At 55.0% G+C, this 12,376-nt stretch overlaps 1 protein-coding gene across 1 annotated transcript; it reads left to right on the top strand.

Annotated features, from left to right (window-relative positions):
• Positions 1–357: 357 nt before the first annotated feature.
• Positions 358–2,581, top strand: STMN3 (stathmin 3; the record flags this gene model as incomplete). The annotated part of the gene is made up of 4 exons (XM_084271636.1): positions 358–454; positions 890–1,065; positions 1,845–2,036; positions 2,522–2,581. The coding sequence occupies exons 1-4, from the start codon at positions 373–375 to the stop codon at positions 2,579–2,581; spliced, it is 510 nt and encodes a 169-aa protein (XP_084127762.1). The 5' UTR covers positions 358–372.
• Between the last annotated feature and the right edge of the window lie 9,795 nt (positions 2,582–12,376).

Below are 12,376 nucleotides of genomic sequence, written 5' to 3'. Positions count from 1 at the left end.
AATGCTTCCAGATGCTGATAGGCATCATTTTACCTCTGAGTCTGGAAGTGGGATGGAGAAAGGGATGGGGCAGCTGTCCTGATGTGGTTAACCACCCGAGCTGCAGCATTTCAGCTCCTTAGGAGGGAAAATCCAGCACAGAAACCTATACCTCTAGCTGTGGTGAATTCCTACTGTGTGTCTTCCCGTGACATTTGCCACACTGGCAGCTGAGTTAGTCTGCTCTGGAACAGACACTCCTTGTGGCAAGTTACAGCAGCCTGGAAAAGCCTCAGCAGAGTCTGGTTTCCTTGTGTGAACGAGCTGTGCTGCTGCTGCTGTTAAGATTCTTTTCTCAATGCTGCTGCTTCTTTTTCAGCCTACAAGGAGAAAATGAAGGAGCTGTCTCTGCTCTCCCTCATCTGCTCCTGTTTCCACACCCAGCCGCATCCTAACACCATCTACCAGTATGGAGGTAGGTAACCAGCTCCTGCTGAAGCTACAGCACGATTGCTCCTGCAGCTCCATGGGAGCTCACCAGCACACTGGGCTGGCCCATCCTGCAGCAGCAATCCATGCCTCAGCCCAGGGTCTCTCTCTGCTTGGTCTCTGTTTATTAACACAACCCACGCTCTACCAGAAAGAAGCTGCTTGCAGTGGCTGGCTGCTCCATGCTGGGCTGACATACACTATTTGAACAGCCTGTCTGTAACTGAAATTAATTGAAATTAATTGCATTGACTTGGAAGGGGTGGGGAAGCTGATCATTAGTCAGGAGATAGAACACAATGGCACAGTTCAGAACGTGGGGAACACCCTAATTCCTACACAGAGAGCTGGGTGCCCTCAGGTGAATGCTCTCCTGAGTGCCACAGGTCCAAAAAGCCCCTCTTTTTTTTCTCTCTGAAAGACATGGAGGTGAAGCAGCTGGATAAGAGGGCATCAGGCCAGAGCTTCGAGGTGATCCTGAAGTCCCCTTCAGATTTATCTCCCGAGAGCCCGATCCTTTCCTCCCCCCCCAAGAAGAAGGACCTGTCTCTGGAGGAGCTGCAGAGGAGGCTGGAGGCTGCAGAAGAGAGGAGGAAGGTAACGAGATGTCCTGTAAAAGCAGTGACTTTTCTGTGCTGGGTACTAATTGCACCAGACTCTAAAACTGGCCTAGCAGGAGCAATTAAAACTGCTGCAAATAGTGGGGGTTGCACATTGTTATATCCCACTATAAACTGGAGTCATGGAGTGAGGTTCTACAGCCTGGCTTAGGCAGGGAATTGGACTCGGTGGTCACACAATATAGGGTCCTCTTTTTTCTTCCATGTGTGACCTGACAGTGGGGTGGTTCTCACCAGCTAGTGCTGCAGGAGATGGAGCTGTTGCTCACACACCAGATTTAGACTCCAAACCCAAGCACAGCCTCGTGTTTCCAAGAGCTGGTTGTGCCCCATTTCACTGTGAAGTGCCGTTCAAAAAGCCTTCTCATGAAAACTACCGAAAAGAAGAAAACCAGCAAAGGAAAGCAAAGTAGAGATGTTATGAGCGTTGGTGGGAAAGAGGAGAGCAAGCTGAAGTAGTTCAAAGAATGGGGTGACACTCGGGGAGGGGACTCCACACCCACATGCATCTCACCTTGGTTTTGCTGAGCTGGTGGGTGCATCATATCCCTGCCTGGAGCACTGGACCCAGCAGACATTGCCCCACAGCAGGAAAAAGGTGTCAAAGCATCTTCCAAACAAGAGCGTGATGGGATGGAGTGGGTGGCAGTGAGCTTCTGAGGAGAGGAGGTGGTCACAAAGCTTCTCTGGGGGGTGGAAGGCTAGAGTAGCCCCTTGCCTTGCCTTACGTGCCCTCCCCACGCTTTGCCTCGGCAGACCCAGGAGGCGCAGGTGCTGAAGCAGCTGGCGGAGAAGCGGGAACACGAGCGGGAGGTGCTGCACAAGGCCCTGGAGGAGAACAACAACTTCAGCCGCCTGGCCGAGGAGAAGCTCAACTACAAGATGGAGCTGAGCAGGGAGATCCGCGAAGCACACCTCGCCGCCTTGCGGGAGCGGCTCCGCGAGAAGGCGAGTGCCCTGCCCCGGGAGAGGGAGGGGTGCCGATGCCTGAGGAGGGGGATTCGAGGGCTGAGCTCTGTGGGGTCATCCCAGAGTGATTGGGCACCAGGGAGAGGGCTGGGAAAGTGGGCTGTGGAGCAGCAGGAGGAGGGGGGGATGTGTCTTTTGAGGTCGGCAGAGAAACCATCTGGCTGATCTCAATAAGCTCAGAGGCACGGAATCAAGCCCATTCCATGTCCAGGGGCTGCGTGGCCAAAGGGCTCTGCAGAAGAAGGGAGCCATGGACATGTTTGCTGTAGGTTTGCATCACCCCTGAGCTCCCACAGACAAGATGCTGCATTCTCTGCAGGAACCCACCATCCTCGTGGCGTGTCCAGTGGGAAATCACCTCTTTTTTATCTGTCTGGTGCAAATTCTGTGTGCAGGAGAGAAAGGGAGCAGAGGTTGCAAGAGCAGGCAGTGTTAGCCTGGTGTCATCTCTCCCATCTTTGCAGGAACTGCACGCAGCTGAAGTTCGCAGGAACAAGGAACAGCGGGAGGAGATCTCTGGATAAAGGGCTTTTCTACACATCTAGCACCTGATTCCCATTAACAAACCAACCAACTGACCAACCAACACATTTTATTTTGTTTGTCTAGATGCAACATTCAGTTCTCCATCCCCCCTCCCCCTTCCCCTCCTCCCCCGGTGTTCGTCCCCCAGCTACACGCTTCTCTATCTCTGCATCCTTAATCGTCAGTACTTGTGGGGAGTCACAGATCATAGGGACCTCTAAGCAGAATAGCAACTAGTTCACATTAAATAGAGAATTGATTGGTCAATCAAACAGCTTCTTCAGAGGGTTTTGTCCTTTTTTAAAAAGAAATATTTCTTAAACTGATGTAAAAAATAAGAATTTTAAGATCTGAATAAATTCAACCAGCAGCATCCCAGAGATACAGATTCCTTATCCGGGGCTTTTACTCCTCTTGGTGTTTGCTCTAAGCCAAATATCAGTTCCAGAATAGTGGGAAGTAAGCGCTGATTCCTGTGTGGGAAGTGGAACAGGGAACAGCCCCATGTTTGCCAGTGGTAGGAGAGAGGAATGAGAGGGATGGGATGGCTCAGGTGCCGTGGTGTGCAGACCCCCCTCTCCATCTCTTGGCTGTAGCTGGAGCCAGCCCAGGCAGGCAGCGACCCAAAATCCTCATCTTTGTGTGATTCTTCGATAACCCCTGGCAAAAGAGGTGAGGGTCTCCAGCCAGAGCTTGGTGCTGGGTGCCAGGGCACGGAAAGTCCCTGTCACAGCAGGCACTGCCTGATGCCCCAGTCACCCGAGGAGCCCCCAGACTGAGCTGCCTTCTCCCTGGCAGAGTGGGGACTGAGAGGCCTTGGCTGAGCACCCTGGGAGAACCTCAGACTGCATCCCCAGCTCCACGGGAGCCCTGGGAGGGGACGCTCGGTCTGTGGGCTCCCCAGCGCTCCCCAAACACAGGGTTTCACTCCAGTAAGAAAGCAAATCCAATAGCGACCGTGTGTGGTTGTGAAACAGAACAATTACACTTCCCTCTTTTCCAGAGACTCTTCGGTGCCATTGCAGGGCAGACACTGAGGCCAGAGGCCACCAGAAGCCACGCCAGCTGCCCTGCGGCTTTGGGCAAGAGGGACCTAAGAGGGCAGCAGTTCTGCAGTGAGGGTGAAGAGACGTCCCCATGCTCATTCCTTGCTTATCTTTAGGTTTTCAAGGCCTATTTTTAAGAAAAAAATCATCTTTTGACGGAGGTAGGGATAAGCAGAGAACATGCAAGCATGGCAGTGGTGTCTGATACAAATGGGTGACACCCAGAGCCCAGGGATGTCCTCATCTCCTAGTGTCACACCTTGTGGAGGTACACAAGGTCCACGCAGCCACTGAGCCCTGCAAGGGGCTGCCAGCCCCCTGCTGAGATCACAGACCTGCTCACCTTGCCCCAGCTCTGCTTCTGTGTGGAAATGTTGATGTGAAGAGCGAGCAGAGCCTCGTAGGACACGGTGCTGGGGACTCAGCCTGCAGCAGCACGAGCCTGTGGCAAGGGCTTGCTGAGGAGTCGGTGGGAGCTGCTTTCGTTTGAGGCAGAAGGTAACCAGAACTCCCTCTGTCCAGCCCTTTAGAGATTACTGGGTTATTATGTTTTTTATCAGACTGGTGCAGTGTTTGGGGGAAGGCAGGGGGGGCAGCAGCAGGGTGCTTGGTGGCATTTACACCGCAGCACCACTCCCCTCCATCCTGACAGCCCCCTCAGACCCCAGAATAAACCAAAGGGACATCCAAGGCACCCAGACAGTTCATTACTGATAACTGGTGTCCTCTGCATGCTGTGCCTCCAGAGAGCCATTCGGTGCTGGGGTGAGGGGCTCCTGTGGTGGGCTTTGCAGGATCCATGGGGGATAATTGAAGCAAACGAGGGGTGCAGGAGTGTGCATGGGCAGCCTGGCAGCGGGGAGTGGGTGCAATCCCACCCCAGGCTCCCCAGGAACTGTGCTCTGCACAGCAGTGCCAGGCAGCAACGAGGAGCTAGAGTGGTCTGCTGGGGGAGTCACAACCCCCTCGCCTCTCCACCCCCCCAAAAAACGAAATCACTGCTGAGTCTTGACAGAAGCTGAAGTTTTCTGTCTACCCTTTGCTTTAATTAGGTAAAGAATTGATTATGGCCTGGGGTGAGCATCAGGCGGTTGCAGAAACCCCACAGAAAGCCAAAGAGCAGCAGCTGCTGGAGGTCAAACCCTGGGGCTCTTTACTGATCTCCCCACAAGTCCCAGCTGGATTCGGGAGAGATCCCTCAGTGGCCACGGTTTGATGTCTGGGGACATTCTGCTCCTAAAAGGAAGGGCTACCTTACTCCCAAACCCCTCCACCTGGGCTGGGGGGAGGACAGGACTGTTAGTGAGCCCCGGCGCTGCCAGTGACAATAAAATAACATCAAATATTTAGGGCAAAGAGGGGAAAGAGAAGGAAACTGAGGGTTGAATTTCTTAACAGTAGCTAATGATCAGTTTATAGTAGCAGCTGTCTTAGATAAGCATCTGTGTCGAGCGCGGCGTGGCCGCCAGCATCACCTCATCCATATAGTGACAAGAAGTTTTAAAAAAGTTTAAAAAAAAAAAAAAGAATTAAAAGTAATTTAAACGAAATGTTTGTGTGTAAGAAATGGTTGAAACTGTCAAATGTCTGTGTCCCGCGTTGGTGGGATCTGAGAAGGTATCTGCAAGATATTAACCCTGTCCTACTCTCTGTGGTGCTGAGTGTTTGCTTGGTGTGTAATTCTGACCTGGAGCTTGTTGTAAATACTGTTTTTAGTACTATGATTATTATGATTATTATTATCAGAAATGTTGTACTCATGAGCAGGAGTTTAAAACAAGAGAAATGATGGTTTTCACTCCCTCCATGGGGCTCAGGAGGAGTCAGAGGCTGGGCTGGGCGAAGGCAGGGTGCTGGTGGGGTGGGATGTGGGACCAGAGAGCAGCTGGAAAGTCACAGAACCGGGAGCCAGAGGCAGCTGAGTCCTGCGGGCAGGGCGGTGAGAGCGGGGACGGGCTGCTCCTCGTGCTGCTGGGATGAGAAGGAAGGGCTGAGTAGTGCAGGGGAGGTGATGCTTCAATTGGGGTACATAGGATTTACTGTTAACCCAAACCTCCTCGTGTGTAGGGGTGAGGGGGGTCCAGGCTGGTCCCCACAGCCCCGGGGGAAGCTGGAAGAGCTGTGGGGTTTAGTGGGGGCTGAAGAAGGTGGCAGGCTGTGCTGGGTAGAGCCATCCTCCCCAAACAGCTACTAAGTGTCTGGACTTGGTTCTGGCCTGGATCTTGGTTCCTGCCTGGATCTTCCACCTTGGTCCTTTGTGCTGCCCCACGCCCACTCTCCTCCCCCTCCCCGGAGACCAACCTGGATCTCAGGTGGGGACTTGTTCTTGCCACAGCTTTGCCTGACAAGAAGTCCCACGGGAAGCACACAGCAGAGTGGCCCAGCACACGGTGCTCTTGTAGGTGTGAGCACTGGGAAACTCGTTTTTCTCACCTCCCTCGAGTTGGAGCTGTGAGGGACAGTGGATGTGGCTGGAAAACAGGTTACTGCAGGGTAAGCTCCTGCGTCACAGGAGCAGGGATGTGCAGGGAGAGTTTGGCATCGGTAACGTCAGGGGACCAGCTCTGTTACTGCTGCTGAGATGCATCATGCCAAGGAAACCACCTCATCCCTGGGGCCAGATGCTTTATGTGTAGCAGAGCGATGTTTGCCCGGTGCAGATGAATGTAGTAGAGATGTTGGGAGCTTGACATTTGTCCAGTGCCACTGGACACTATCAGGGAAATGTGTGATTGCTTTGGCTGCGTGCCCCAAGTCCTGCAGTTTTGGCTGGATGAGGGATGTTCACCCACCCACTGAGCTGCTCCAAACCTGTGGGGACGGTGCTGCTGGCACCAGCGGTTAAGGTGGTGCCACGGCCGGCAGCACGCGGTATGGTCGGGGATCATGGTTATTTCATGCCTTTCCGCATCCCAGGGTTGGTAATGGTTCTGTGCAGCAGCATACTTCATGCCTCAATTGAGACTAATTAAGAATCCTCATTAACATCCTTACTGTCCCAGCCTCCCTCATTCCTGGACCTTTCCCACGTACCGCAGTCGCGGGCATGGCATGCAGCCCCCCTCCCTCAATTCCCGGGGTCACCCTTCTTCTGGCAGGGCGTGAGGTTCTTCGTTGGTTGCCATAGATGATTATGAACCAAGCCCTGTACCGACAGCAGCCACATTTTTGCAGCAGCACATGGACACGAGTCTGTGTGCCTGGTAGGCTGAGCATCCTCGAGGCAGCCAGCAGCATCCCTGCCTGGACTGCAAACGTTTCCAGTTGTGTGAGGGAGGAAAGAGGAGACTGGGACAATTTCCTACATGCATGCACCCACCTTTCAAAGAGCTGGTGATTTGAGCAAGACAGAGAAGCTGAAGCGAACTGAGTTCCCAGCTGGGCAGGTGATGAGCGAAGCTGCGCGAGAGCTGGGACCACCGGCCTCGTATCCCAGATCGAAGCTCCGCGCTCACATTATCCCCTACAGCAAAGAGCTCAGCTCCACCTGTAAATGGGTGCTGGCCCTTCAGACTGCTGGACCGAGCCTAGTCCCTATTATTTTTGAGTCATACAATAACCTTGCTCTAACCCAGACAGGGGGTTACCTTTGAGTCGACCTTCCAGGGATGGTGGCAGTTCACGATTGCATGCATCCTACCTCAGGGGTAGGTCGGTATTGCTGCTCCTTTTAAAAATGTAACCTTTGGCTTGCTTGCTTTTGCTTAGCCCGGTGTGACTCTCTGGCCCTGGCTCTGCAAAGCCTGGCTCGTGGGGTTCGTTGAATTCGTCCCGCCGCGTTCCTTTCCCCCTCGCAGTGGCTGTGCACTGGGCTGTGCACACACGCACAGAGACGCGTACGTGGAAACGATATATGCACATACACTCCTACACCACTTGAAACGAGTCAGGGAACGGCTGTTTACGGTGCTAGAGATTTCTTACTATCCATGCTAGGGATGAGATGACATAGTAAGACCAATAAACTCCACCTTTGTAGTCAGTTGTCTTTAAGTAAAGCAGAAGAGGAGCACTGGCCAACGCTTACGTTTGGGTGCTCCGTGGTCCTCGGGGGGCAGAGAGGCAGCTGCTCCCACCTGCTGCTGGGGTGGTGGGACCCAGGCACAGGGGGGCAGCCGGGCATCCCAGCCCTGGCAACCCACCCCCCCATGCCTCAGTTCCCCCCCTCACCCTTGACAAGTGGCCACGGACACTCCCTACCCCCCCGGGGACCGTGAGAGAGCCAACACATCCACGTCTCTGAAGCGCTCTGAAAGCGGGAAGTCCCCAGGTATCCAGTTGTGGTTTGAACTGTCCATCCCAGGAGGAATAAACTGGCCCAGAGCTGGAGGCAGAGGTTTGGAAGATGACTGCGTGGCCACAGGGTTGAGCTGTGACCCCAGGGCTCAGCACCCCCGGGCAGGATTCACTCCTCCTGCCACAGCCTGGGTCACCTTTGCTCGTACCGGGTGGGCAGCTGGGTGGGGAGCTGGCGTGGTATCTGGGGAGGACTTTCCATCACTATCAGAGCCTTGTCCGGTTCCCTTCGGTCTACCGCGTGCATTTCATTGTCAACTTGAGGTTGTTGTTGTGCAAAAGAAGTGATTATGGAAAACAAAAAAAATAAGGAAAAAAAAAGAAATAAACTTGGTATGAAACCATATCTGTCTGTCTGTCTGTCTGTCTGTCTGCAGAAGGGGATGGGTTCAGTTCTGAGGCTTCTCTTTGTATTGTGAGAATACAAATAAAGTGCATTAAATGGAACATTGACCTAAGGACTGAACAAAAGACTTCAAGCTAAGTGAGTGCTCAAACCCAGCACAAAAGATGCAGAGATCCCCAGTTTAGCACTGTTCTCAGAAGCAGAAGTTTAAAAACACTCAAGTGAGGGTGCTGCAGACATCCCCCAGGGCAGGGAAGGTGAGGGCACACAAAGTCTTTATGGGGGAAGATGGAAAAAAGATATGAGACAATAAATGCAGGTCTGGAAAACATGCTTTTTTTTACCAGAGATCTATTGCTTGTTTAATAAGCTTTTCCTGACAAACGATCCAGCCTGGGATGGACACAGCAGGGGGAGTGGAGAAGGAGGGACCCTAACCCAGGAGAGGCCAAATACACAAAAACACCCAAAAAGCTGCAACTAAAACCAGGGAGGTTTGTAAACTTTTAATTCCCAGGGTAGATCTTATGCATGAGCTGGAGCCATCACCGCGCTGGTGTCAGGGCCTGGAGCCATCACCGCACTGGCCTCAGGGTCTGGAGCCATCACCACACCGGTGTCAGGGCCTGGAGCCATCACCACGCTGGCGTCAGGGCCTGGAGCCATCATCACACCAGTGTCAGGGCCTGGAGCCATCACCACACTGGCGTCAGGGCCTGGAGCCATCACCACACCAGTCTCAGGGCCTGGAGCCATCACTGCGCTGGCGTCAGGGCCGAGCAGCCGGGGCCTGACGCTCTTCCCCTGTGTGCACAGGTCGCAGCTGCGGCACAAACAGGAACACTATTTTTGCAGCACGGCCTTCCTGATGGCAGCGATAACGGCTTCAGCAGCCTTGCTCGCTTCTCTTCCCAGGTTTGTTACAGGCCACCAGCCCCTGGCTCTGTCAAAAAGGGGCTGTAGTGAAGTAAGCCTCCACCCTGGTCTTGGGAGAAGACTCAGGGTGCCTCAGTGCCACAAAATTCAAGGATGTATCAGCGGTCACTCTCTAACTAATTAATTAAAGTGAGATCCTCCATCATCCTGTGAAAACTACAGCGAATGGGATCTGTCAGGGAGAGGGTGGGCAGGAAGAGAGGGCAGAGAGGCTCCCACCACCGCCCCCCATCTCTGCCCACACAGACATCCCAAGGGGCTGAGCACTAAGAGGGCTTGAAGACAACATATTGAAGTCCTGGACCAGACTGTATCACCCACCAAAATGCTTCTCCTAAGATCCAAACCAGGCCAGTGAAGCAAAATATCATGAGGAAGGATCCCTGCAAAGCGCTTGGGCCGTGTCTGGGCAAGGGGAAGGGATGAGAACAGCAGCTCTGGCACGGTAAATGCAAAAGCAGACCTGGGCAGGCCAAAAATAACAGTAATAATTGTAAAAATTGCAGAGTAATTTGCTAAAGGTTTGAAAAATAGCAGGCTGTCCTTTCTGAGCAGCCTCTGCAAGGAACCCACCAACAGATAAAGGCAAAGACCAGGAGCAGTGAGCCAGCAGATAAGATGCCAGGAGGCAAATTCCTCCTGGCCCTGGGTGCTGCGGAGGAGGAGCCCAGAGAGGTTCCTGTGACCCAGCATCTGACAGTAAAAGCAAGGTTTTGCTTTTCAAGAAGCCACCAGATGCTGGGAAAACTGGAGCAGGGCTGTGTCTTGACTCCTTCTTGCCACCTTTATAATGCCTCTGCCATTAGGTATCGCAGGCAGCTGGTTACAGTGGCAGAGGGACCTTTTATCTGCCTCATCCAGACCCATTAGGTCTGGAGGACACAGCTGCCAGAGCAGGTCCCTGGGGAGCCACTGGTGGAAATGCAGCCAGGCTTCCCTGGAAAAGGGCTTTGCAATTTCTAGCTGGTGAATTAACACTGCTGGTTATCTTGGAGAAGGAAAAGAATCTCTTTAATGAACATCTTGGATGGAAAGCAAAAAGAAACGTGGGGGAAATGGAGCTGGCGGCTGGTTATCGGGCAGGGTTGGTCTGGATGGGGAGGATGGATAAAGAAAAAGAAGAGCCTTGGAAAAATCAAGCACTAAACAAACCATTCTAGGTTAGGTTCATTAGAAATTCATGTAAAAAAATACTGCTAACCAGAGCAAGCACACATGCACAGGGCCAGCGAGGCAGAAAAAGCCACTCACCAAGGAGCTGCGAAAAGCTGACAGAACTAAAACACATGGAGAGTGCTTCAGAAATGGATTCACGACTTTTAGGGCTCTGGTCTGGCTCTTGCTTTTTCAGAACGTGTTAACCACCCACTTTGCAGCTAAAGTGTGATGCGCTGGGATCACAAGAAAAGTCCTCCCTGAAAAAATCACTGCACGCCTTTCAAAGCCCGGACCTCACAGGCACAGCTTGCAGCACAAACCCAGAAACAGCAGAAATTAACCCAAAACCTGCAAGAGCTCAAGGTGGCTGAGGGAAACCCGTGAGAGCAGAATTGCAGCACAGTATTTAGAGCTGATGGGCTCTATATAAGGGGTAAGGAATGACCGACCCCAGATCACACAGCAGCACTGCAGTGCTGTACAGCAACCCCAGCACACTGCACCCCCTGGATGCTGTGTGGAGCCCACCTCCTTCCAGGGACAATGGCACTTCTCAGTCAGTCACTAACCAGCCCTTGGAACAGGACGGCCACCAAAGAGTCTACGTGGCTCAGGGATGGCTCTTGGACATCTCGGGTAGGAGGGAGGTGTGCTGCACTGGAGCAAACCTGGCTGCCATCCTTGCCCTGCATGGAAAGCAGCTGCTGGCTCTGAACACCGCCAGACATGCGGCAACTTTCTCCTCTTGGTGCAAAACACACTTTTCTATCTTCTCTTTCATAATTCGCTGCTGATAAGGACAGTAAAAGAGTCATCAGAGAAGTTCTTTATCTCTCTAGCTTTTATTAGGCCTTTTGAATCAGAGGCAGAGCAGCACGGCGGAGCTCCGGCTGCAGCACGGCCTGTGAGCGCCCGTCAAACACCATGGTGGGCAGCACAGGGCTGGAGCTAACCCCAACCCTAACCCAGCCCCAGCTGCGAGGAAGGAGCTGGAAGGTCACAGATGACACCCTGGTGCCTCCTTCGAAAGCCTCTAGCCTGCAGCATGGGCAGGCAGCCCGCCGGCTTGCCAGGGCCCAAGCCGAGCCTGGGCAAAAAGGAGCCTATGTGGCTGCTGGCAGCTTGAAATGCCTTGGGACGAGCACAGGGCACCCCAAAATGCTGCGGGGGCTGGTACGCGCTGTGGCTGGACTCAATGGCGACGGCAAAGCTCTCCAGCCCCCCCGTATGCGTGCCTCTGCACCCCCAGGCAGCGGGCACACACCCCCCAAACCCGCAGGGATGGAGGGGGGGGGAAGAAACACCCCCAGCACCCCGGCGCGCCTGGCCTCACACAGCGCGGGGCCGGGGGGACGCGCAGCGAGGCGCGCAGGGGTGCGGGGCGCAGCCATCCCCGCAGCTCTGCGGGGCCGCGCAGGGTGCGCCAGAGGGGAGGGCACCACGCACAGCCGCGTGCGACGGGACAGGGACACACACACATAGACACACACAGGGCCCGGAGCGGGGGGACGCGCCGAGCCGGGGATCCCCGCTAAGCCGCTGCCGGAGCAGCGCGGAGCCCCCCGGCCCCCTCCCGCAGCCCGTGCGCAGGCGCGCTGCGCCGGCCCGGCACCTATTTCACAGGCAGCTCGGGCCGCGGCGCCCCCGCGAAATAAGTCCCGGGAGCCGGGCCCGGACGTGCGCCTGCGCGGAGGCCGAGAGCCGCGCGCGGCGGAGCCCGGCTTCCCCCCCCCCCCCCCCTTCCCCCCAACTCTCCCCCCCCCCCCCACCCTGCCTCCCTTCCCTCCCCGCACCCACCGCCCGCCCGTCGCCCAGCCGGAGCGCCCGCCGCCGGAGCCGGAGCGGGGCAGCGGGACCCCGGCCTGAGGTAAGCGCCGGGCCCGGCGTCTCCCGCCGCGGGGCCTCCGCACGCGCCGTCCGGCCGGCGGGTCCCCGCGGAGCGTCAGGACGTTACGGCAGCGGCAGGAGACGGCGGCAGCGCCCGGCCGCCCGCCCGCCCCGCGCCCCCCCCC

This window comes from Gallinula chloropus (assembly GCF_964237585.1).
Source record: "Gallinula chloropus genome assembly, chromosome: 16".
NCBI lineage: Eukaryota > Metazoa > Chordata > Aves > Gruiformes > Rallidae > Gallinula > Gallinula chloropus.
The sequence above is the reverse complement of the archived record's forward strand: the minus strand, read 5'-3'. Positions and strand labels throughout refer to the sequence as shown.